Here is a 26,283-nt window from a genome sequence, read left to right as displayed (position 1 = left end):
CTTTTACCACTAAATCATAACCTAAGTGGATACATGCACAGTAACAGCAAAGAACTGGCCTCAGGTGAACTTAGGATGTAGAGAGGGTTATTATAATATCATTAGTGTACATTAATATCCCCTTTACCCCTTTTCTGTATGCATTCTGGATAAACATATTTCCACCAAGGCTAGGAACCCTACCGATATCAATTCAGCCCTCTGATAATTTACTCTTCGTATATTCTGTAAAGATGAGTTGCACCTTTTGCTCCATAAAAATCTCTATCTTGCTTTGTTAACCTGCTGGTTCCTCTATGGAGCCTAGCCTGTTTGTTGAGAGCATAATCCTCAATAAGCCTTTGCTTGGGCTGGAGATGGTCTGAGTCTGTGAAGTCTTTCAAAACAAACTTACAACATGCCTTGTAACACCACAATGTTTTTGACACCCAGCATGGAGAGGAGAGTCTGATTCTGATACTTTTCAATCAAAGGTAAGTCTTTTCCTTTCCTCTCTCTTGGCTGGGGTCCCTCAAATACCTAGGAAGTCTTGACAAGACACTTGGGGCCCCAGTGTGCATGGGCAATTTCCCTGTAGACACAGGAAGCTCTTTGAGGAACTTTACAGTCAGCTCTGAGCTGGCTTTTATCCCTCTCTGAGGGACACCACATGATCAAGTGAATGGTGGCTACAAAAAGGATTTCTTTGCATTCAGTGCCTTCCCCCTACCCAACCCAAACCCATAGGACTCCCCACTAGGCAAGTATCCTGCAAAGTTGGAACAAATTTGGCTTACAGGACATGAAAACAATTCACATGAGTGTAAAGAAGGTAACACAATGCGTGGGAGAGGGAGACACTATAAGTACTAACTAGGATTATGAGCTTCTTCATTGGATGGCACCTCTATACAATGCCAATGGTGATGAGATGCCCAATTTTCCGTGTTAGGTATTTTGGAATTGTATTCAGTAAGCCTGAAGTCACCTAATCAGTAATGGGTTTGTTTCAAGTTTCAAATACATAATATTGTTTCAAATTGGTAAACTATTGTATTAGTTCCAGAAAGTATTGGATTTTCCTCATTCTAGAGGAAGAATTACCATAGGGTGAACAGGCAGACCCTTCTCTGTGGTTCTTGTCAATTCCTCTTATTCTGTAAATTTTCCTGTGTGGACAAGTTCATCAGCCCAGGAAAAGAGCTTGTTTGGGTTACAGAGTTCCTAAACAATGAGCTTGGCTTGCTGAGAATGTGCAAATTTATGTATTATATACAAATATATTTATCTGTATATTACATGCATGTATACTATTATATAGAAATGATTTCTAATGATTGGTCTTTACACCTGGATAAATGTAAATTCAAGAAGGAAAGAAAAACAGGTGAAAGATGTTCAGGGAAACTTCTTATGCATGAAAGTTATGGTAACATTTTTATTGCTCCATTAAGAGTAAAAATAATTCCATCTAGCCCTAAGCTGAGTTTGATGAAACTTGCCATTTAAGATAAAAGCTCTTGGGCCTATAACTGATTTTTTTTTTTTTTTAGTTTGAATTTAGGTATAGTTGTATGCATTAAATCAGTACTCCACCATCTGAGAAAAATGCCACAGGCTACTCAGAGGCGATGTGATATACTCAACTGCAAACGACAACAGGAGGAGGTTTGCTTCTGGGACAACCTTGGCACAGCCTAGCCTGGGATCCTCCTGGCTCAGTTTCCCCACTGTGTTCCTTTGAAAAGGAATGTTTCCCAACGTGATTATTTCCGAGTCTGGCTATACAGTGGAATTGTTACTGCACGGTTGATAAACTGTGACTCCTACCAAAAGTCAAACAGAGCTAAGGATATTTTATCTTGTGATATGTGCTATGATCAGGTCCCTACTTCTTCCTTTTATAGCAAATTTCTATAAACTAAGCGAGTAGTCAGTAAAGTATATGAGCAAATGTAAGTATGTGAGATCTTGCTATTTTGATCTAAATTTACAGTCATTCCGTGGCCTAAGCAAGAATTGTGAGCTTAAAGTCAGGAACCTCTTTTGTTTCTGTTTCAGGAATGAGATTTCAGTACAGTTCAAAGACAACATAAGGTTGTAAAATGTTTCAAAATGATGTGAGAATAACTGGGTACTGGTCCAGTTGATTGAGGAACCTAGCTGTCATTCTATTAATTACTAAAACTAAATCAGAAACATCTTTAGTTTGGTTTGGAAAAGAGAATTTCAGTGTCACCCATTTTCTTAAAGTGAGGTAACCTATGGAATATTTTGCAATATTTTGTTTTACATTAATGGAAAACTCAACTTTATTATGAACATGTTTCCTTATGAAAAAGTTACTGATATGTACTATTTTGTAATCCTCCAAAGTTTTTTTTTTTAATTATAATTGAAGTAAAAGTTAGCCTCTTATGAGTATATTCATTTCTTTTCTTTTCTTTTTTTTTTTTAGGGAGTCTAATCACTCTTTAATGTAGTTGGAAAAACCTCACAGCATGAAGAATTAACTTGGAACTCTTATAGTAAGTCCAAGGTGAGTCAGAGTTAAACAAAAATGTAACATGTAACACTAGAAAACAGAATACCATCTTTATCAGCTGTGAAGGGTAGATGCAAAATACAGCCTTAAAAGTTGCCAAACATGGTCTATCACTTTCTTATATCTTATAAGATTCTACAACATATCACAGAAATAACTGTTCATTAATCCACTGAATATCAACATTAATGAAGTAAAAAAAAAAAATGGAGACATATGCTTGGTAGGAAACAACTTTTGTTACAGACACGAATGGCTGTCACTTGTATTTGCTGTGACAGTTATCTACCACTATATAACATGCTCCTCTGCATAAGAGATTTAGAACAGTTGAGAAACTAAAATGTACACAAAACAAGCTTTACAGCATCTGTCCTCTAATCTTTTTATAGTTGAATTGGTTCTTACCACAAAGTAACAGTTAAGTTCTGATTTTGAGAAGGAAAACCTTGAAATAAATGTGGGAATTAGAGGATGAACTATTTGGTCTATTAATCCCAAAACTCTTCTACAACCAGTCTTCTCTCACCTATCGCCTTCTACTTATTAGTGTGTAAGTTTCTAGCAAAATAAACAGTGTTACAGAGAGAGAAATGGGATGAAGTCAAAATAGGAAACAGAAAAACGGTGAAATGAAAATAGTCAAATTTCCACATTAACAATGTATATTGTCCTCAACCCAAAGGATGGAATGTGAGCCATTTACCAATGTGAGGACAACAGTGAATTTGCAGGCAGGGACCTCTTACTTCTCCAGGAGTGATTCTAGCTGTTCCTGCAAGGAACTGAGCTGTTGTTTCTCTCTTTCTTCCTGCTGTTTGAGCTCAACCAGCACAGCCTGTAGATGGGTCTTGAGTGCCAGATTTTCTACTTTGATGATAAGATCTTCCTGTCTTTTTGCTCTTCCTTGAGTTTCTTGGAGTTTACCTTTCATCATATCAGTCTGCTTCTGAATTCCCAGGACCATCTGATTTGTTTCCTCATTTTCTTGGCGCTGTTCATCAGATTCATCAAGCTTGTCTTGTAGTTGCCTCTCTAGGTCTTCCTCAGTGTCAATGATGCTTATATCTTCATCATCATGAGGATCTCTTTCATCTTCCTCTTCACTACTGCTGCTAATATCATTAAATATCTCCCGAAGCTCATCATGTTCTGAGGAGCCATGGCCCTGCTTATGACTCATTCCTGGAGATGAAATTTCTAGGCCTGCTAGGGAAACTGGGTTGTCCACTTCCTTTGTTTCATCTTCTGCAATCACCTCCCATCGGGTACTGACAGCTTCTGCATCTGTACTGAGAAGCCTCTTTACTTCTTTTTCCACATCTGGTGATTCAATGTACTTCTTCTTGGCTGTCTTACGGAACCTCCTCTTTCTGACATTCTTCAGAGGCAGAGTGATACCATGGTTCCAGATGAATTTCCTCTCCCGGTCCTTATCTTTTTTCTTGCTTGCTTTTGGATCAGTGGTGGCAACTGGTTCTTCTGGAGGCGGGTAAAGATCCCCATCCACACTGCACACAAGCATCTGGCAGATATCTGCTGTCTCATAAAAGGTTTTTTTATCTATAGTTTTCAAGGATTCAGTAATGCAGGGCAGGTCAACTACCTTAGCAGCTAATGGGGCATCGTCCACACGGACAATTCCATGACGTCCATCTGCATGTAGTTCAATGGTCAATTTATCTTTCAGGTTGACACTTCCAGACTGTATTGCCCTTCTCACAGTGGAAGCATAATCTGGAGGCAGACGTAATATGAATTGGCTTTCCAACTCATGGGGAGCATCTTCTTTGTTCTTGCTCATTTTCTGTTTTGTAACAGTCATTTCCTTTCGTCTTACTCCACAATAAATGACTATCACTCAAAATCCTATGCTCTGGGTTTAGGTCCCAAAACACTCCTCTGGCATTTTCTTGGGAGACAATGGTGGCTGTTTTGTGGTAGACCCAGGTAAGTCACAACCTGGCTAGGCCTCCCTTAAGTGTCTTCACCTCAAACGAGCAGGAAGCACGAAGAACGCAAACACCGCGCTCCCTCCCCTGCACCTGAAGCATATCCATTTCTACAATTACTTAACTCAGGGGTGGAAAGCTTCTACCTGCAAGTGTTGTAACTTGCATTTTTATGTAAAGGGTTGGATAATCAGTAGCATCTGATCTTCTTAAAGAAAACTGGAATCAAAGTGCACATTTTTGAGAAACTAATAAAATCAGATAATCCTGTATATCAAATGCAAATGATTCTGATGGGGATCTTGGTTTCTCCTTATAATTGGGCCCTACATACTGAAGAGCCAGATTTGTGTTTTCCAGACAACAGGCCATTGCTCACCTACACTTAGGTGAACAGTAGATTCCAGCCCGTACCCACCCATGATCCCCAAAATGTGGCCTATGCTCGGTTCTGGGAGAGCTCTGGGAGAGCTTTGAGGCAGGGACAGCTTCTATTCCTCTTTGCATCCAGAAGAAGCTACAGAAAACTGAGACTTTCATCCCTTTTCCCAAATGAATTTGGGATCCAGCTCTTTGAGGAGAGAATGATGGAATGTAGCCACTGTACCCACCCCCAATCTCCCAGCTTCCCCATGTGCTTAATTCTCTCACTAGCGCAGCAAGTGTGTCCATTACCTCAGCCACTTAACACATCCATCTAGTCTCAGACAGGCTCCCAATAGTCAGTCATTAAGAAAGCACCACCAAGAAGGTGCTGAGCAGTGGAGGGCTGCGCAGGAATAGCAAAGAGCTGTTCTTAGATGAACTTACGATGTAGAGAGGCTTGTTATAATATCAATATTATCCATTAATACTGTCCAGTGTCCTTTTCTGTATATATTCTGGGTAACCGCATGACTAGTTCCACCAATTCTAGGAACCCTGTCCATGTCAATAACCTCATTCAATATTTTAATATTCATATATTCTGTAATGACAATTGCATCTTTTGCTCTATAAAAAGCCCTGTCTTGCTTTGCGAAGCTGCTGGTTCCTCTAAGGAGCCTAGTCTACTTGTTGAGAGTATAATCCTTAATAAATGCTTTGGCATGGGTTGGAGATTGTCTGAGTCTGTGAATTCTTTTGAGACTGCCGCACAACACACCTTGAAACACTGTTTAACAGTTTCATAACATGTCCCTAACTTTGCAAAGCTTTGCAAAGTTTTTGTACATAATCAATTTTACCTACAAAACTTTAAGAAGCATAATTATATTTACCCAGAAGAGATAGGAAAGAGACAGGATTGTTATATCACCAATTTTGGGTGCCATTTCACTTGGCTGCAGGTCAAAAAATACATGGTTTACTTTAAACAAATTGCTATCTCAAAATGTCATTTGACTGTTCCTCTTCAAATATAACGTTGACAATTACCTTTACTGACTCTTCCTGCACAGAGAACTGTTCCGAGAAACCACTGCTGAGATTGGTAAAACTGAGTAACACTTCTAGGTGCGCCATGGAGAGTAAGACTTTGTTAATTTCGAGATAATCTGTAGGGAGGGGAGTGGATCTATTTCCACACAGATGTGGATGATCAACTGTAACACTCTGCTCAATGGGGGTCACCTGTAGAAAAAAAAGGAATATGGTTAATACATACTCATATAAAGGGAACACACTGCAAATTATAGTAAGCTGAAATCAAACGAAAAAAGCACTTCTAAGTTACTACTCTATGGTAGACATTGTGGAAATGTACAAAATTTAAAATGAAATAAAACAAACCATGTTCTCAAGAAGCTTACATTATATCAAACCAAAGTGCTACCGTTCCCAAAGACATTAAGAATTTTTAAAACAATATATTTACCAAAAGCAAAATGTTAGAGAAATAGTTCTATTGGTAAAGCAAACCTGCACATATAAATACTCTAATACAGTATTTAAAAATCTGCACTCCTGCAAACTTCTAGCAATCTCATTTCAGTATTGACTTGAAATACACTATAAAACAGAATCTAAACATTATTATAATGACCAATCAACAAAGTACATTTGGAGAGGAAATTTTCTTCCTTATTTCTCATTTATATCACAAGCTATAACATTTTTCAAATCCTCCACTAATACTACACAAAATTATAAAGGGCTTTTGTATGTTTTAACCTGAATTCTTAAATATACTTCCTTAGGAACTACTATAAGAGGGAAATAGAGAATGGTAAAAATTATATTTTGAAGTTTTCTAGTTACAGTTCTACCCTCAAACAACCCCTCCTCCTTTGATGTCAGCATCACACAAATATAATCAGGATGAAGAAACTATTCGGTTGGTGTTTCTTCTAAAAAATATGCTTTTCAGTTAATGGAAAGTTCACCTGTGCAGGAACAGAGCTCAAATTTCACATAAAAGCAGCAAGGCACCAAAAAAAAAAAAAAAAAAAAAAGCAAAACAGAAAAGGACTTAAGTATAGAAAGTTACTACAGTGACAGGGAAGATCAAAGCACAAACTAGGAGGAAGACAATAGTGTAAAAATGACTCCTTGTAAAACTCAAAGAAGAATGTAATTTGGTCTTAGGTCCAAAAAGAACTCTTAGAAGAGTTAAAAAGGGATTTTAAAAAACAAATTAGAGAAACAGAAAAAAAATTTTATTCTCCTTTCTCTTTCCTTTTTTCCTTTTCCTTTCCCTTTCCCCTTTATTCTTTTCTTTTCCTTTCCCTTTCCTTTTTTTCTCTCCTCCATCCTTTCATCCTCATTTCTGTCTCTTTTCTGTTTGTTCTTTGTTCTTTGCTTTCCTTGCCTTCCCCTCCCTTCCTTCTTCTTCCCTTCCTTTCCTCTCCCTCTGTCCTTAGAGGGTATTATACCGTTACCTTGCAGTAAGATACTCAGAACAAAAGAAAGGAAGCTGGTTTCACAGAAACCTGGAAGTGTTTAACAGATTAGATTTTTTACACTCACAACATTCCATTCTTGATGATGTAACACTGAGCCCCACCGAAGCCCCCACCCCCAGCTAGTCCTCACTTTTGTCCAGAGGACCACTCAGAATGAATGTTAAAAAAAACAACTCTCTGTTTTGGCTAGAAACCCTGAGGTTCCGCCCCCTCGTATTTGATTTTTTGACAATATAACAAGAGACCTTTCTTTACTTCAGAATAGAGGGGTAAAGTGTAAGAAGACATGAACACTAGGAAGGCAGGGTGTGAAGGGCTTTGAATACCAAACAGTATTTGATATTTTATACACTCTACCACACTTGACATTGATCACTTCTATTATGACCTACTGTTTGGATTTTTATCACCCTGTTAGCCGAAATTCCTGTCCTGAGCTACACAAAAGGAAAGATACTATTTCTTTCCCCATTTTTCAGATCTATTTGGAATAGAGACCCAGTAAGGTATACTGCTGGATCAAAGGGTATGCACATTTTTGTGGCCCTTTGAACATAGTCCTAAACTGTTCTCCAGAATGGTTGGATCAGCTCACAGCTCCACCAACAATGAATTAGTGTGCCCACTGTCCCACATCATCTCCTAGGATAAGTTCATCAAATCACAACTCACCCCCATGTTCCTAATACCTCTAATTAGAGGGTTCAAAGGTGGAGTACCAAAACTCCTACCCATACTCCCAGGGCTCCTTGCTTCATCATCCCTCTTTCTTGCCTCCATTTTATATATTGTCCTGATGTGACAGTCCTCTTCCAGAAAAAAGGACAAGCAACAACCTGCCATTAGTACAAACTGCCCCACCTCCTCCTTTCCCTTTTCCTTTCCCTCTCCTTCCCATTTTTCCATGCCTTTTCCTTTCCTTCCCCTTCCCCTTTCTTCTCTTCCATTCCCTCTCCTTTTTCTTTTTCTTTTTTCCTTTTCCTTCCCTTCCCCCTCCCTTTTCCTTGCCTTCCTTTCCTCTCCCTCTTTCTACAGAGGGTATTATACCCTTACCTTCCAGTAAGATACCAAAACAAGGGCAATGAGGAGAAGGGAAGCTGGCATCCCAGTAACCTGGAAAGTGTTTAACAGATTACATTTTCTCCACTTATATCACTCTGTCCTTGATGATGCAACAATTGGGCCCCACACCCACAAAGTCCTCCCTTGGGTCACAAATACCACTCAGAATGAATGGAAAAAATGCATCTGTTTTGGTCAGAAACCCTGAGGTTCCTCCCCCTCCTAGATTGATTTTTTTGACAATATGAAAAGAGACCTTTCTTTACTTCAAAAGAGAGGAGTAAAGCGTAGGAAAACATGAAAACTGGGAAGGCAGGCTGCAAAGGGCTTTGAATACCTAACAATATTTGATATTTTATACACTCTACTACACTGTACATTGATCACCTCTATTGTCACCTACTGTATAGATCTTTATCACCCTCTTAGCCAAGTTCCTGTCCTGAGCTATGTTAAAGGAAAGATACTATTTCTTTCCCCATTTTGAAGATCTCTTTGGGATAGAGACCTAGTGGGTATATTTCTGGGTCAAAGGGTATGCACATTTTGTGGCCCTTTGAACATAGTACCAAATTGTTCTCCAGAATGGTTGGATCAGCTCACAGCTCCACCAACAATGAATTAATGTGTCAACTCTGCCATATCTTCTCCTAGGATAAATCCATCAAATCAAAAGTCACCACCATGTTCTTAATTCCTCTAATTAGAGGGTTCAAAGGTGGAGTACCAAAACTCCTACCCATACTCCCAGGGCTCCTTGCTCCATCATCCCTCTTCTTGCCTCCATTTTATATATTGTCCTGATGTGACAGTCCTCTTCCAGAAAGAAGGACAAACAACAACCTGTCATTAGTACACACTGCCTCACCTCCTCCTTTCCCTTTTCCTTTCCTTCCCCTGTCCTTCCCATTTGTCCTTGACTTTTCCTTTCCTTCCCCTTCCCCTTTCTTCTCTTCCTTTCCTTCTCCTTTCCCTTTTTCTTTTTTCCTTTTTCTTCCATTCCCCTCCCTTTTTCTTGCCTTCCTTTCCTCTCCCTCTTTCTACGGAGGGTTTTATATCCTTACCTTCCAGTTAGATACCAAAACAAGGACAATGAGGAGAAGGGAAACTGGCATCCCAGTAACCTGGAAAGTGTTGAACAGATTAGATTTTCTCCACTTATATCACTCTGTCCTTGATGATGCAATAATTGGGCCCCACCCAAGCCTCCATCACCACCAACTTGTGTCCAGAGGACCACTCAGAATGAATGTAAGAAACAACTGTATCTGTTTTGGCCAGAAACCCTGAAGTTCTGTCCCTCCTAGATTGTTTTTTTGATAGTATAAAAAGAGACCTTTCTTTACTTCAAAACAGAGGAGTAAAGTGTAAGAAGACATGAAAACTAGGAAGGCAGGCTCTGAAGGGCTTTGAATACCAAACAATATTTGATATTTTATACACTCTACTACACTGTACATTGATCACTTCTCTTGTCACCTGTTGTATAGATCTTTATCACCCTCTTCGCCAAGTTCCTGACCTGAGGTATGTAAAAGGAAAGATACTATTTCTATACCCAATTTGAAGATGTCTTTGGGATAGAGACCTAGTGGGTATATTTCTGGGTCGAAGGGTATGCACTTTTCTGTGGCCCTTTGAACGTAGTACCAAATTGTTCTCCAGAATGGTTGGATCAGCTCACAGCTCCACCAACAATGAATTAGTGTGCCAGCTCTCCCATATCATCTTTAACATTTATCATTTTGCTCTTTTACCACATTAGCCAATCTGATAAGTGTGATGTGGTACCTCAGAGCTCTTTTAATCTACATCTCTAAGAAATAGTGATTTAGAGCATTTTTTCATATGACTATAGGTAGCTCTAATTTCTTCCTCTGAAAACTGCTGGTTTATATTCTTTGACCATTTATTAATTGAGGAAACAACCCCCTCATTTTTCTAAAACAAACATAATGGAACCTCTGTGCTAAATGACTGACTATACCATTCCTTCACCTTTAATAATTCTATCAATAAATATCCTTGAATACTATGTTGCATTACTGAATGACCTAGGAAGAGATAGTAAAAGCCAACAATAAAACAGAGATACAGATGTTAATAATAGCATATGGTGCTTTCAAGTTGACAAAGCACTGAATAGATATTATTTCATTTGATCCCCGTAATTCTATCATGTAGATGTTACCATTACACTCCTTCTACAAATGATGTAACTGAGACTGAATCCAACTGTATAGCCTCAGTCATTCCTGCAAAGGACTTTGCTCCCATAATCTTGAACCTCTGTCCCTTCCAGCTGCACCTTGAATCTGATGCCTTGTCTGCTTCAAACTCTAAAGAACAAGATGGAGTGCCCAGGAGAAGTCCATCACATCTAAACTCACCACCATGTTCCTAATTCCTCTAATTGGCGAGTTCAAAGGTGGAGCAACAAAGCTTCAAAATTCCTTCCTTTAGAGAGGGCAGAAATTGGTCTTTCCTATCACTCCACCTTACATCTGATGCCCTGCCTGGTTCCAGTTCCAAGGAATGCCCTCTACCTATACTCCCTGATGTCCTGCTCCACCCCCCTTTCCTGCCTCCTTTTGTGTATTGTACCCCTCTTTAAATGGGGGCCACCTCCAGTCATTCCAATCTCTATCTTGTCCAGAAATTCTGGCCTCTTCCCCTCTCAGATTGTTGGGGTTGTTATGCGTTAAGTAGATAAAAGGGGACACTCCTTGGCTCATTTCTCAACTCATCTTAGTCACTCAATGGGCCTTGCCTCAGTCAAGCTGAGACCTAGTAAAGACCTTAGTTTCAAAAAGCTAAGGTCTCCCATTGCATCCAAAGCCATCTCTAGTCATCCTGACTGTCTATCTCTTATCTATGTAGTCATACTAAATGTCTTGACACAGGGCCCAGATGGCTCCTAAGGAGAAAGTAAGGCTGATGACTTTTCACAGCCCTCCCTCACTGAAATCCAATTCACTGGCAACTCATAGCATCATCTTCCTGATGTGACAGTCCTCTTCCAGAAGGAAGGACAAACAACATTCTGTGAGTAATACAAACTGCCCCAGTGGAGACACAACTGGCCACTTCCAATCTGGGGGTGCAGCTTCTTCCTTCTTCTTTCCTTGTCATCTGTCCCCTTTCCGTTCCCCTTTTTTCTTTCATTTCCATTCCAAAATTCCTTTCCTCTTTTCACTTTTTACTTTCATTCATCCCCTTCCTTTCCTTTCCTCTCATTTTCCTTTCCCCTTTCCTTCTCCTCCTTCCTGTTCCCTTTCTCTCCCTCTGACCCTTACCTTTGGATACAATGCACAAAGCAAAGGAAATTGGGAGAACGGAAACTGGTATCCTTGACAGCTGAAAGGTCTTCACAGGCTAGATCTGTTTTTTAAGACCAGGCTTTATACCCACTGTCATTTCCTAGCGCTTCTCTTTCCTGGGGATTGGTTGAACCTTGACAACAACTTAGGGTGAATGTGAATAGCAAATCAAGTACTATCCCCCATGAAGCAATTTCTGGTAATGAAAATACTCTCTGCTTCCTCAAGTTGTCTGAGATCACATCAGAGGTTTCCTTTTTCTGCATCCAAGCGCTGTAAGTAGGAGACACGTGTTCCAGTGATTATGCCTTGACATTGTTATGTCTCGTCCTCAGAAGTAGTAACTGTAAGCGTATCTCTTCTCTCCTGTTTTCCTCCATCGGGTGCTGTAACATCTCTTCTCCTCTCTGCAGAACTTCCTCAATCTGGGCCTTCTCCTCATCCAACTGAGAATGGAAAGAGAAAAACAAGTCAATATTTCACTTGGATATCTCTCGAGCAATGTATATTTCTTTACTAGAAAGAACATATCCATCATGATGAATTTCTGTAAATGAATATCCCATTAAAAATTTAAAATAAGTACATTAAAATTATAGCATTTACATTTAATAGATTTGAACATGTATAGTCTGTCAGATTGCTTGCTGTCTTCGGGAGGAGGGAAAAATTGGAATTAAAAATCATAAAAAAATGAATGTTGCAAACTGCCTTTACATATAATTGGAAAAAATAAAATACTATTAGGTGGAAAAAAATTCTAACAATTATATTGTTTCCAAAAATGTTTTGAATCCTCTTGGATCTTTTAAAAAAGCTCCTGCAATTTCAACAGGGACTCTCCAACGAGTAAACTACCTCTACCAATGTAGGTTATCACCTACTTTCCAAAAGCTATGTGAAACAAGGAAAGTAACTTGCCTAGGATAAAAGATCTAAGTATATGTTAGAGGCAGGACTAGAACCTAGGTCTTCCTAGTTTAGCTGCATCCGCAGTATATCACACTGTCTCTCTAAATTATATGTTAAAATAGCTTACAATTTAAACCATGCTGATCCTTAGTTAATTCTCCTTGAAATTTTAACTCTCTTAGAAGCATTATATAAATCATTTGGCAATTGCTACATTGAAACCCAACATCAAAAACTCTCACGTTAAAATTCTCCACCACAAATGACATGGTATGGGGGGAAGGGGAGAACACGCACAAGGTTATTGGGGTTAAGTGATTTGCTCAGGGTCACAAAGCTAGCAAGTGTCAAGTGTGTGAGGACAGATTTGAACTCAGATACTCCTGACTCCAGGGCCAGTGCTCTATTCACGTGCTCCACAGCATGATATTTAAGGCATTTATTCACAGAAAAATGAAGTGGATTATACCTTTTCATCTTCATCACTGGGCTTTTCTACAGCCTTCACCAAAGTTTTTAAATCATGCTCTAGTTTGTCTAGGTCCACTGAATGCATACCAGCCTCAACAGGTTTTGATTTCACAGAAATTGTCTTTGAGAAAAGCTCTTGGTCGATCAACATCTACAGAAGAGAGCAAAAAAGAAAGCATAGCTAAGGACAGGTGAACCAAAAACAGAACATGACTCCAAGTAAGTCCAATGACTACAGTAGAGGAAAGAAGCAAATGAGGTAAAACCAGATTTCAATAAGCAAGACAACTGTAAAATAGGCAGAAATGAAAAGGAAAAAAAATTAATTTGCCAATCAGGTCAAGCAGAGATTCCTCATCATTTCTTTGTGCTTTCGCATATTGGGAGATCTTTTCAAAGCTATAGTGACTTCAACTCCATTCAGGTTTCATGAGATTACACATCAAGAGGTGACACAAAGCCATATATTGGGTGACAAGACAGCAAAGACAATAACTCCTTGGCATGAAGTCGTGTCAGATACTAAAAACGAAATCTCTCTAACACTGTGTTTTAATGCTTGGTACAAGATCTTTAATAGTTACAAAAATTCCTTTTAGCCTTCTTAAAAATAGAACTGACTGGAATTATTTCCCCAGAACACTAGCTTGAGACTTTCCTGATTATGTAAATGAAGCTATAGGATTTTTGAAAGAGAAGACTTTGCCTGAAAATGCCATTTACCTAAAATCTCTCTGAAGGTTTTGCTTCACTTGAAGTTTTTGTGTGTCAGAATATTGTTAAAATTATATATATATATATATATATATATATATATATATATATATATATATATATATATATACATATATAAAGATAGATATATGTCTAATTGATGGCTGAAGTATCGTATAAGAAGTGAGCACTGAGTATTTCTTCAGAGAAGAATTATATGAGAGGTAACATACTTTTTCAATATATTTCTCTAAATGAAACCTTTTCTTCTACTAGTAAGGAAAGAATAAATGAAATAATGCATCTGTGGGAATATCTCACATTTTTTCCCTACTCCCTTCTAGCAGTCTCTTTGCCTTTTGGGTCCTGTTCCTTTACCTAGTAAAAGGATTCCACTGACCCTATTGTTAAACAGAAAATAAAAACAAAAGGTAAATTTCTGCGTTAGGCCTGCCTACACTATTTATATAAATTAAATCAAGTTCTTTATTTCAGTAAGGTAAATTCAATAAAGTTCTTCACTTCAGCAGAAGCAGGAAGAGTGAATGTGTCCCTATACACACAGAGTTTATGAAGTCACCATCACAAGATTAGTTCTTTCCTTGTGGCTTCTTCATGGGAACCAGTATCTTACAGTGTTTCAAGAACTGGAAGAAGGTATTCCCAGAGTAGTTAAAAGCATAAACAAACACAATGAGGAAGAAAGAGCAGGGGTTCCTAACAATTTTTATGCAACGGACCCCTTTTCTAATTCATGTCTTCATCATAAAATAAAATACAGATAAATCCATTTTATTGGCTAAGTTATCAAGGTACTAACAAAACAAGTTTGTGAACCCCAGGCTAAGAACTCTAGATTTAAAGGAAAAATGCCAAGCATTTTAGCCTGGACTGGGTATGAAGTAATGGAAAGCAAACAGAATGAAATATAAAGTTAGACAGGTAAATTTTAATCCAGTGGTGAAGAGCCTTAAACAACAGGCTTTGAATTTATTCAGGAGGCAAAAAGGAATCAGTTAGTATTTTTGAAGCTATGGAGTTACATGATCAGATGGGTGCACTAGTAAGGTTCATCTAATATAGACGTTTTAGTTAACCAAGAGAGAATAGATACTAGGAAGAACAGACTGAATCAGAGGATAATGCAAGAATCAATTGAGGCTAAAAGGTGACAGTGGTAAAAACTCAGGTGGTGAAGGCAGCAGAAATGGTAAATAAAGAACTGAGTGAAAAGATACTATATTTGGAGAATGCAATATGATGTGACTTGTTACATAAGACAATTGATATGACTTGATGGTTTATGAACTATAAGGAGATATGGGATAGAGTTTCAACAAATATGAATAAATAATCATGAGGGAGGTTATTTGTAAGAATAGGGATGGCATAGCCAGAAATGAGGAAATCAAGAAGGGGAGCTGGTCAAAATGAAAGATAATACATTCAGTTCTAGAAACAATGATCTTGAGGTATCTGTGATACATTCAGTTAGAGCTTATCCAAGTACAGGGCTAAAAAAGTGAGTAATAGCAGAAGAGCACGAAAAGAATTCTTAAGTGCTACCAAATTTGAAAGCTATCCATATAGACATCATACTTGAAGTTACAAAAACTGATGAGATCAAAAAGAGCTGAAACAGGTAAAGAAAATATGGCCAAACACACCTAGGGACATGGACAGCTCTAATTAAGAAGCATGGCAAGAAGAGGAAAACAAAGAGAAAAGAAGGGTTAAGGAGGTAGTATATCTCTGTTTTACATGAAGTACTCACTTTAGCACTTTTGATGTGTTGTGACACTTTTTCAAAGTTCCTATTTAATTCAGCTAACTTAGGCTCCACCAGCTCACTGCTTGCCAAGCCCCGGGCCCTCATCAGTACGATGTCTTGCTCAGAACATTTTCGACTTGTAGGTTAACATCATCCAGTTCAGATGTTAATCGCTAAACACATAGAAACACAAAATTATCATTAAGTACAAGAAACAATGAAGCATAACCCAATTAAAATATGGATTTGACGCTATTCAAAAGGGAAGATATCACAAATATGTTAAATGTCTATCTAAATAAAACACTGGCAGTATATTTAATTGAATTAATGAATCTAAATAGAGGTAGTAGAGGTGGAAGGGGAGGAGAAAATTGGGTTATGGGGTTGAGGCTTTTCAAATCCTTCCCAGATGACTTGTATCACCTCTGCATCTCCCACTAAAATTAAAATTCAAAAACAAAAAATAGAATAATACAGTGTTTATATGAAAAGCAAGATTCTGAGCCCTAAGAAATACAGTATATATTACAAATGCCATCTTAGGCATACTTACTTTCACAGTTTCTTCACTTTTATTTACAGGCTTCTTTTCAATCTCATCCAACAGAGCTTCAGCTTGGTAAAGCCAAGTACTTTTATGAGCAACATTTCCATCAAATATCTCCAGCTGGCTCTGATGGTTCTGAAAATATATACGTATGTACATACTTTTTAAACAATCACATTAAGTATTCTATGAGATTGACATTTAGAAAGATTTGAATGATCATGACTAGACAGAATTGGACCCTGTGAGTATTAGTTAGGAGAATTGAAGGCTCTAGGTAAGAAGAATGTCTCTAAAACTTAGAATTATTTCAAAGAGTAGTATTTTTCCCTCTTCTAGATGCTGATAAAGGAATTCCTCTATAATCATTTGTGGGGAATGCTATAGAAAAGAAGTATCTACATAAGTGTATGTGTGTGTGTGTGTCGAAATAAATGACCTCTAAAGTTCACTCAAGCTCTAATACCAAATTATCAGAGAAAGGAGTTTTTAAAGAAAAAAAGCAAAGTAAGAGAATTGAAAAAAAAATTATGTTGACATGATGTAAAATAAAGATGATAATAATAAAACCTGCTTGTGCACAAACACGGACAGATGTATGTGTACATAATCAAAGTTGATGAGAATAGGTCCAGTCCCTCATTGTAATATTCATTCTCCCATCACCTGTTCAACAATCAGAGTTGAACTCTGGAACACCCCCGTTTCCAGGGCTATATAAACCTTGAGCCCAATGAGCCCTTGAAGGTCTTCGGCATTTGAGAGTGCCACTGACCTCTTCTATTAAAATACTAGCATTGTTAGTAATATGATTAATTACTCAGAAATTATATTTCTCAAACTTTTTAAACTCTGCACTAGTGATAAGAAGTGAAAGAATTCCAGTTATGGGGGAAAGTCAATAAAAATGCCCTGAGAGCTCGGGACATAGAGTCTTGTGCAAGGTTAAGAAGTGCCAGTATCACTGGATCTGAGTATGAGAGCTGATGACAGTGTATTTGTTATTAATAACGTTTCAGAGTGCATACATGTTCAGACCATAACCTAGACACTATACTTTTAAATTTAGAGAGATAAATTGATAAGAAAATGTACCCAAACGCTTTCAAAGTGAGAACTAGTGCCATGTTTTTGCTTAAGGGCTCAGGCTTACACTTGCTGCTGCTGTCCTAATCTGGCATTACATGATACCTCTTGTTAGAGGACCTTCAGGCTACTGGGGGCTGCTGCTAGCCTTGCTGAATATTAAGGTGTATATCTGGCATAGGGCATGCATGCTCGTGCATACACACACGCACGCACACACACACACTATAGGGTTCTTGGTTTCCACCAAATTCAAAGCACCCTCTACTCACATATAACAATCAGGGTTTAAGTATACAACTTCCTGAACTTTGGAAAGAATTTCCATTTGTTTGTAATATAACAACATGGGGACTAAAACATAGGATCGTAGATTTAGAACTAGAAGGGGCTTTAAATTTCATCTCTTTCAATCTCCCCATTATACAGATAAAGAAACTGAGGTCCAAAGATGTTAAAGGACTTGACCAAAGTCCTACAAGCAATAAGTGACTCAAAGGTGATACTGGAAAATAGTCCAGAAATCTCTCAGAAGTGCTGGTGGCACCAGTATAGCACCACCAAATACCTCATGCCCCCATAACTAAAACTAGCACTCTCTTTCCAACCCTGGCAGAAAAATTCACAGTAAACATACTTGCAAGGAAGATAAGTATTAATTTTAAATGATTTTTTTTAAAAAACTGAGTTGGCTGGATGCTGGAGGCTACCATAAGGTGGCAGCCTAACCTCTTTAAGGATTGTGGTCACTGTTGGACAAAATGTTTAGAAATAAAAGATGACATACAGCATGAAATAAGACATTGCTTAGGTCAATAGGAGTTTTAGTTTGTATAATTTTCCCTTCTGCTGAAGTCAATGAACTGCAGGAAGTGCCAGGTACTAATTGCTTGACTCAGGATACTGTAGATTTTCCTGAAGACAGTCATCAGGGAGAAAGAGGAAGAGTTCACAATTCATCTGAGGAACTTTGGGTCATCTTTCTTGGCTAATTCCTCTTTGCTCCATTAGTGTAGATGAATGCTGATGAGATGAAACTTGGGCCATCCCTAAGCAGTTTGCCCTTCATATCTTTCTAGGGACCTAGAAACAATTTGCTGTGGTTAAGGGGTGAGACTGAGGTAAATTCTCTAGCCATATTTGGGTCTTTGAAAGAAGGCATCTGGTCTAATACATATCTTAAGTCAGATCAAGAAAAAAAGTTGGCATTTCCAAGTATTTAAGAATTAGTTACCTAGAAGAAACAAACTGAGCTGTCAAGTTCAGTGTTGTTTTAGTTTGTGTAATTGTGAGTATTGTATAATTTATTTTGTATAATTATGAGTGTTGCTCATACAAGAATTTTTACCTCTCCTCTATTGCCTTGATGGCATTCTGATATACCACCACTGGTAAAAGACTGAATGTAAAGGGTACCAATCATGTAAATTAAAGCATTGCATTTTTGATATATTGGATAGAGAGCCAATAAGATCTGGGTTCAAATCCTACCTCTGACTCTTACTATGTGGTTCTAGAAAAATCATTTAAACTCTCAGTTTTCCCAATTTTTTAAACCTAAGTCTTTTATTAGACTGTAAGTTGCCCATAAAATGCCAACTTGCATTGATAGATTATCAGTGTGTGTGCCAGAAGACCACACCAAGAATTTCTTATATCCATTATATTATACACACGCACATGCACACAGACACACACACACACACACACCCCCTAAATCTCCAAAAATCACTTGCAGCATGGTATAATGGATAAAATATTGGGCTTGAAGTTAGGAAGGTCTGAATTCACATCCTTCTTCTGGCACTACAAGTTCTGTAATCCTGGGCAAATCGCTTCGTTTTTATGTACCTCAGGAAATTCTCTTGCAATCTGTCTTAATGGAGGGAATTCCCATGCTAGGAACTTCTCACAATGGCTAGATTTGTCCCTCATTTGTTCCCCTGACATCTTCATAAACTGTTTTCCTTTAAGCAATTGACACAGAAGAGAAACAAATGAGGCTGTCAATGAACCCCAAATGGAATCTCAGTTATTAACATTTTCTACAACTGGATGCACAGTGATGTGATTTCCCAATTCATTTTGAAAGCTAGTAGAGCCACAAAGGCCTACACTAATAAAGATAGATAAAAACATTGATTAAGCACTTCTTATGTACCACATACTAGACTAAATACTGGTATACAAATAGACACAAACAAGACAGGCCTCTACTCAAGGAACTTACATTCTAATTCAGGAAGAAAAGCTGTAAAGGGAAGTTGAATGGCAAGTTGGTGGAGCCATCTAAGGAGTGGTATGGTGGTCTGACGCCCTGTAAGATTAAATAAAAGTGCCCCTATCAGAGCCCAGTATTCCAGGGTGGAATCTAAAGGTGGACAGGGGAGAGACAGTGATGACAACCACAGTTCAGGTAGCAGGCTATGAAGATGGCTGAGAAGTAACAAGAAAGAATACATTATACTATTAAGACGAATGACTCTTTAAGGAACTAGTGAATGGAGCCCAGTATTTTTCATACCTCACATTTCACACCAAATGCCCCATTTTCTTGGAATTGCTTCCAAATGCAGAAAGTGGATATGCTAATCAATCAACAAACCATTATTAAATGCCTATTATGAACAAAATGCTGGCAATGCAAAGACAGCTAAAAATACTAACTACTTTTAAGGAGTTTACATCCTATCTATAATGTTGGGAATTATTTATAGATGCAACAAGATGCACAATAAAGAGAGCTGGCTTTGTAATTAGAGGACCTAGCTAGATTCAAATCCCAGCTCTACCACTTGCTTCCCTTGTGGGACCGTAGCAAACCACTTGATTTGCTGTAATTCATTTTCTTCATTTGTAAAAAAGAGGTTGACGATGACTTCCAACCCTAAATTTATGATCCTATGTTCAAAATTTTATTTTCACTTCATAGTAGTATAAAGGTAAGCTTGAAGACTTTTGGGCCTTTGCTGCTATATATCCATATAAAAGTCTACGTAGAACAGGTAAAGGAAAAGAGGACTTTACCCTGCACCCTCCATTGCCAACATTATCTCTGTCCATCAGTTCCTCTCCCCACCCCCAGTCTTTTTCAGCTCATCTACATGGAAGAGCAGAAGAAGATTTTGAGATGGGAAACAAGAGAACCTTGGAATCTCAGAGACTCTAAGAATTATTGGGGAGCATCTCCAAGTGAATGACTAGGTACAATCTAACCTTCAAAAAATAAAATGAAAAGGCATACAGAATGCTTTTTGTAAAGTAAACTAGACAGTCCAACATAGAGATCCATGTCCCTGGACAAAGAACTGAGTTGAAGAGAGAGATTTGAGTCTATCTGGCTAAGAGTTCTTTTGTTTTTGCTCTAGGGAGCTTGGCGCCTTGAGCAAAAAAAAAATTCTTAGTGGAAATGACAAAAGCAAGAGTCAAGAACAGGAAGAGAAGAAGACATGAAAAAGCAGGAAAGTTTCTTCTAGAGAAGACTTTTACTAGTCATGTGGCTGAGTCAAGGTCTTCTGCTTTTATTCCTTAAAAAGCACTATTATTAACATGTTATTCTGTATAATCTTTATTTCCAAATATATTCCTCCCACTGGACTGCCTAGGAAGCTCGTTGTAGCTATAAAGAATGAAAAAGAAAAACAAATTCTGACAAGCCACCAACCAACATCAGTTGTGTCTGACAATCTCCACCTGCATAGTACCAGTGCCTACACCTCAGCAAAGAGAGGTAGGTCCATTTTCCCAACCGCATTTAGTTTCCTGTGATTGTTCTTCAGATTTACGTTGTTTTCATCATTGTAAATGCTGGCACTTTGGAAGTAGGGTTTTGTTCATTTATTGCATTTATAGCCTACCACCTAGTACAGAACCTAGAACATACCAGGCTCTTAATTCATGATTCTTGATTCCTTAATTACATTGGTTCCTTATTTCTGCACCATTTCATGATGCAGTTTATTATGGGAATTTTGGATTGTCTTTTATTATTCAGGACTTGGGGCCATTCCTCCTGCCAATTTTGATTCACTTACAAGAGTGTTAATGTTAACCTCACCTAACCAAAATCTGACTCATGGAACAATAACATGGAGGGAAGGCCAAGGACATTTCACCTAACTGAGAGGTTGCTAAGGTGACCAAAACCTGTCCCATGGGATGCGAAAATTTACTTAAAGACTTGGACATTCCGATGTACAACACTCAACTGTCCCTGACTCCTTGACGACATGTAAATCTTCCCCTTCAATCAGTCTGTTTGTATATCCTCTAAATGTAGTTTAATCTGTAATCTGACTTAGTTTACCTACTGAGTTTGTTTGATGAGGCTTATTCAGAGGATGTATGAGATTATGACTTTACTCGACTACATTTGTTCAACTTTTATGACACTGAAGTAAATATGGGTTTATAGATTTATCTCCTCTTTAGCTTTAATGGCTTAAGAGGCATGTACAAAACTGCAATACATAAAAGAATTATTTCTTTGCCAGTCTGACAAAATTTGTCTAGAAGAGGGCTTGGGAAAGTATTAACAGGGGCTCAGATTTTCTGTGGGGTCTGAACTTATGCTTAATAATAAAACCTAGGCATCCCTCAACACCAAAAGAATTCGAGCAACCCATGTGCACTTTTATCTAGCTTCCTTATTCAAAGGCAGCCTGGATTCTGCTTACCCTAGATTGGTATATTGCTCTCTTTGCCCATTTGACTATAAAACATGGTAAGTAATCGAGTGCAGAGCTGTTTTCTTCTCCTTAAGAACCTGAGTTGAACTAGTTTAGACTGTTTGCATCCAACTTCAAGTCAGGCAAACTGGGCTTACTGACCTGCCATATGACCTTGGACAGCACTTTGTACCTCTTTAAAGCTCATTTTCTTTACTTGTCAAATGAAAATTATAATACTTTCATGGATCATCCACAAAACTTATACAACTCCCAAAGTTATATCTGAACCCTCTCCTTTCTTTTTTCTCTCTCTTCTCCTGTTTCTACACTGCCTTCATGATCTTGTCAATTCCTGTGAGTTCAACCATCTTCTCTACACATATGAACCCCAAATCTATACATCTAACACTAATGTCCTCCTTACAGTCCACTCTCACATCAACTACCTACTATATATCTCCTTGTGGAGAATGTTCTATAGATATCTCAAATTCTTCATGTCCAAAATGGAACTGATATTTTCATTGTAGCTTATGTCTACTCCAGATTTCCCTATTTCTGTCACCATCCTTCTAGTCACTCCAAAGATTACAACCTCACAGTCATCTTTAATTCCACCTTCTTCCTCACCTCCAGACCTGATTAGTTGCCAAATTTCATCAATTTTTTGCCTCTACAGAATCTGTCAGACTCATCCCCTTTTCCCTACTCACATAGCTACCGCCCAAGGTCAAAACACCAAAAACTCTTGCCGAAACTACTATAATAGATTAGTATTTGCTCTCTCTATTTCAAGTCTCTACCATCTCCATTCCAATTTCCATAAGAATACCAAAAATCTATCCCTGAATTACAGGATGCACCATGTTTCTTTCTTATTATATAAACTCCACAAAGTCCTTCGTCATAGAAAGCCTTGTATAGTTTAATCTACTTTTTCAACCTTATTATGCATTACTCTCCTCTATAGGGTCTAAACTTGCTACTGTTCCCATATCCAGGCCTTTGCAAAGATTGTCTCTCAGTGCACTCTCTCCTCACATTTGTTTCTTAGAACCCCTAGTTTCCTTGGAAGCTCAACTCAGATATCCATGCAGTTTTTCCTGATCCCCTCAGCTACTACTACTTCTGTCTAAAATTTACCTTGTATTTGTTACACACACACTTACATGTGTGTTTGCTGCCTCCCACTATAGAAGAGAATCTCCTTAAGGTCAAGGACCATTTCATTTTTGTCTTTGTATTCTCAGCACCCACAAGAGTACTTGGCACATAGTAGGTACAATAAATGCTTGTTGATTTATTGAGTGAACATCTCTTGCATTCACTTCCTTCTTTCTATCTACAAGGCTACCATCTAGTTCTCATTACCTTTCTCCCAGATTACTTTCAGTACTCTATTCATTCCTTCTAATTCTCATATAAAATTCATCCTACACACACACATATCTGTCCATCACACCGTAATTCAAGACTCTTAAGTGCTTCCCTATAGCTTTCAGGATGCTAGAAGTTCCACTGTTTCACTCCTAAAACCCTTCACCATCTGATGAAATCTTTCCTGGCTTAGTTCACATTATTTCTCCTCCAATATTCCATGATACACTTAAACTGGACTACTTGCTGCTCTTTGCACATGATATCCTCCTCTCTTACCCTGTTGTCTTTGCTCAGACTGTCTCCTGTTTTCTTTCTTCACTTCCATCCCTTGCGATCCCTCTTCAGGACTTAGCTCAAACAATGCCTCCTGCATAAAGCCTTTCCTGATGCCCCCAATATTAGTCTTTCCTAATCACAATTTTTAAATATATTTTATATTGACTTATCCATATATATATTGTATGGTTTTTATCTTTGCAATTATACTTTAGCCAAAGTCTGCATCAGTTTTTGTGAGGGATAATCCCATGACATCCATATTCTGATAGGACTCCTGATTGCTTATGAGAATGATGCCTAAATATGTGATTTCGTTAGGTAATTAGAGGACGTGAAGAGAGATGGTCATGGAGGTTAGATATGAACTTTTTAATGGCTGTCTTTAAGAGCTATAGAAACTGCATGGAAAGCACGCCTCCAAATATAGGTTTATTTCCAGTGCTTTTAAACCTGGAGATAGCTGAGAACTAGCTGCCCTTCAGGGACTCCACTGTCTTTTTGGATTTAACTGAGATTTCTCCTCAGTCAAAGAGTCCATTACTCTTGTTTATTATTGGGCCTATTGTAATTTAGATAAGACCCCCAATTTCTGTTTACTGGTTGCTTGATTTTATGGGTTTACTTGCTGTTCGCAACACATTAGGTTCTTTTCATTAAGCCACTTTTGGTGAAAGGAAGCTGAATCTGGTCACAGTCAGCCAAATATTATGACCCTCTCAGAGAGCAACCAGGGAAACTGGTGTTGATCCTAGCCCTGTCAAAATGGTGTACCACTAGATTGCCCAAATTTGAAATGTGATAGATAGAATTAATTCTAGCCTATACCTCTCTAGGGAGATAGGTGAGAGCAGGCTCAGCTAGAGCCCTCCTTCTCCTCCCCACTAAGATGGAAATTACAGTCTCTTTTGAAGAACAGTGCATCAGATTCCAGGTCAGATAGTCATTCATGCTGCATATGAGCCAGGTGTTCATGTATTATACCAAGGAGAGAGAGAGAGAGAGAGAGAGAGAGAGAGAGAGAGAGAGAGAGAGAGAGAGAGAGAGAGAAGTTGAGGGAGGGAGGGAGGAACAGACAGAAAGTTTTCATCTTTGTAAGTCCCTAAGAGCCATATTACATAGGTACCTAATCAATGCTTTTTGACTTAATGAAGGTATGAATACTTGGAATACCTGAGTTACATTGAGATTGTTGTTGTTGAAGAGGATTCTGGGAAGATGGTGAAGTAGATCAGAAAATTTCAAGCTCTCAAGATTTTCCTCCACAAAAGAGGTAAAATTGCACCTCTGAGTGAACATAGAGCCTTGAAAACAAATGAGAGTAGGGGCAGAAATGATTATCCTGGGCGAATCCAAGATCTGAAGAAAAATACTGGAGAAGAATAAATGCCTCTGGGCTAGGGTCAGTTTTAACCAGCCTCAAGCTGCTTAAACAATAAACCCCAAGCCCTGGGGTCAACTGAGGTGGGAGGCTGTTTCCCTCACCTACAGGAACTTTTAACTCTGGGAGAGTAAGGGGAGTTGGGCATCTGACCTGGGGAAGAACTAGGAAACTTCTGCTGATAAGGAATGCCAGCCCCAGCTGTCCTTCAGGGTGCAGCAGGGTCTAGAAGGAACCAGCACACACTGGGTGAGGGCGGAAGCAGTGAGGCAGGGACTCTGTTGGCTGTGGGCACTTACAGAGGCTGGAGGTCTTAGTTTGAGTTCAAGGTGAGAGTGATGAGGTTCAGACTCTGGGAGCGTCCTTGAGCTCCCCTTGAATCTTCCTACTTAATCTGGCCTTTCTTCCTCAAATCTAATCTTCCCATTTGTTCCGGCAGTCTCAGGAAGCCCATGGACTTTTCATTATCATTTCAGGTCTCTGTTGAACTCGCCTCCCTTGATCCCATCAAAACCCCATTCCCATACTGCCCCTATCAAGATCTCTGAATTGCCCCACGTGTTTCCCACCCAAACCCTCCAGTGTCTGATATCTCCTGATAGCCTCCAGCTGTTTCCAGCCTTTGACCCTCCTTGGACTTCTCCTCAAGACCCTTCCTAAACCCCTCCTCCCATCACCCTGGACTACCGGACCACCCCCCCCACCCCCCCAGATCCCTCCTATACTCTTTTCTGTATTTAAGTCCCACCTTGCCTCCATGAAGGGGCTCAGATTCTGATTAGCTGAGATTCTATCTGGCCCGCTTGTGAATACAAACGTTACAAAAGCTTAGGCTCCTCCAGAGGCAACCCAATTTGGCAAATCCTTAATAAACTTTGTTTTCTTTGGCTTTAAGAAGGCTTGAGTAGAATTCATTCGAGCACGACCCGGACCGTCGCTATTTTGGGGTCCCCCATCACCTCTCAACCTCTTCATTTATGGTTCCCTGATCCGGAGAAGCTGCTAATCTCAAATCCTTCTGCTCAAACTGGAAGGTACGTAAGGCTCCCCCTCTCTCTATCCCCTACTTGCTCTCCAAGCACCTTGGAAGTGGATTTTCGGACCTGGCTTCGGGTCCCAGTATCAGCAAAGTCTCTGAACTTTCTGGGCGCTAGAGAGTTAGAGACTCAAGTTGTCGGTCCATTGGTTAGGCAGCGGACCTGGGAATTCTCTGGATTTCCTGGACGCAAGGAAATCGGGGAGAGCTCGGTTACTTTTCTTGTGTGTGCCTAAGTCTCTGAACTTTCTGGGCACTAGAGTTAGAGACTCAGGCTGTCGGTCCATTGGCTGCGT

The 26,283-nt window shown here is 38.9% G+C and overlaps 3 protein-coding genes and 2 long non-coding RNA genes across 7 annotated transcripts in view; 2 read left to right on the top strand and 3 right to left on the bottom strand.

Annotated features, from left to right (window-relative positions):
• The window catches only part of LOC140526998 (utrophin-like), a 38,360-nt gene extending 28,682 nt beyond the window's left edge, over window positions 1-9,678 (bottom strand). Inside the window, exons 1-2 of one of the 2 annotated variants that reach the window (XM_072643618.1) lie at window positions 9,485-9,678; window positions 5,893-6,087 (exon numbers count right to left, since the gene is read on the bottom strand). In XM_072643618.1, the coding sequence (XP_072499719.1) occupies window positions 5,893-6,087; window positions 9,485-9,535 (246 nt within the window). In that variant the 5' untranslated portion in view covers window positions 9,536-9,678. Of the gene's footprint in view, window positions 1-5,892; window positions 6,088-8,411; window positions 9,386-9,484 lie in introns of those variants that run through there. The other variant, XM_072643617.1, reaches the window with a different exon arrangement.
• LOC140526993 (transcription initiation factor TFIID subunit 7-like) lies at window positions 2,750-4,448 on the bottom strand. The gene has a single exon (XM_072643606.1). It carries the CDS (start codon window positions 4,347-4,349, stop codon window positions 3,270-3,272), a length of 1,080 nt encoding a protein of 359 aa, XP_072499707.1. The 5' UTR covers window positions 4,350-4,448; the 3' UTR covers window positions 2,750-3,269.
• A 4-nt stretch (window positions 9,679-9,682) lies between the features above and the next one.
• On the top strand, window positions 9,683-12,322 carry LOC140527011 (uncharacterized). The gene is made up of 4 exons (XR_011974639.1): window positions 9,683-9,947; window positions 10,723-10,848; window positions 11,324-11,465; window positions 12,154-12,322. It is a non-coding gene; the product is annotated as an uncharacterized lncRNA (long non-coding RNA).
• Window positions 11,465-25,476, bottom strand: LOC140527004 (utrophin-like). Its single transcript, XM_072643623.1, has 5 exons — window positions 25,251-25,476; window positions 16,165-16,293; window positions 15,612-15,781; window positions 13,122-13,274; window positions 11,465-12,186 (listed from the first exon to the last, which is right to left on the bottom strand). The coding sequence occupies exons 3-5, from the start codon at window positions 15,711-15,713 to the stop codon at window positions 12,043-12,045; spliced, it is 399 nt and encodes a 132-aa protein (XP_072499724.1). The 5' UTR covers window positions 15,714-15,781; window positions 16,165-16,293; window positions 25,251-25,476; the 3' UTR covers window positions 11,465-12,042.
• On the top strand, window positions 19,943-25,845 carry LOC140527015 (uncharacterized). 2 transcript variants are annotated; one of them, XR_011974643.1, is made up of 3 exons: window positions 19,943-20,448; window positions 20,613-20,974; window positions 24,725-25,845. It is a non-coding gene; the product is annotated as an uncharacterized lncRNA (long non-coding RNA). The 2 variants fall into 2 exon arrangements; XR_011974642.1 differs by lacking the exon at window positions 19,943-20,448 and having other exon boundaries at window positions 20,463-20,974.
• Window positions 25,846-26,283: the final 438 nt, after the last annotated feature.

This window comes from Notamacropus eugenii, chromosome 2 (genome assembly GCF_028372415.1).
Source record: "Notamacropus eugenii isolate mMacEug1 chromosome 2, mMacEug1.pri_v2, whole genome shotgun sequence".
In the NCBI taxonomy this organism is placed as follows: Eukaryota; Metazoa; Chordata; class Mammalia; order Diprotodontia; family Macropodidae; genus Notamacropus; species Notamacropus eugenii.
The sequence above is the reverse complement of the archived record's forward strand: the minus strand, read 5'-3'. Positions and strand labels throughout refer to the sequence as shown.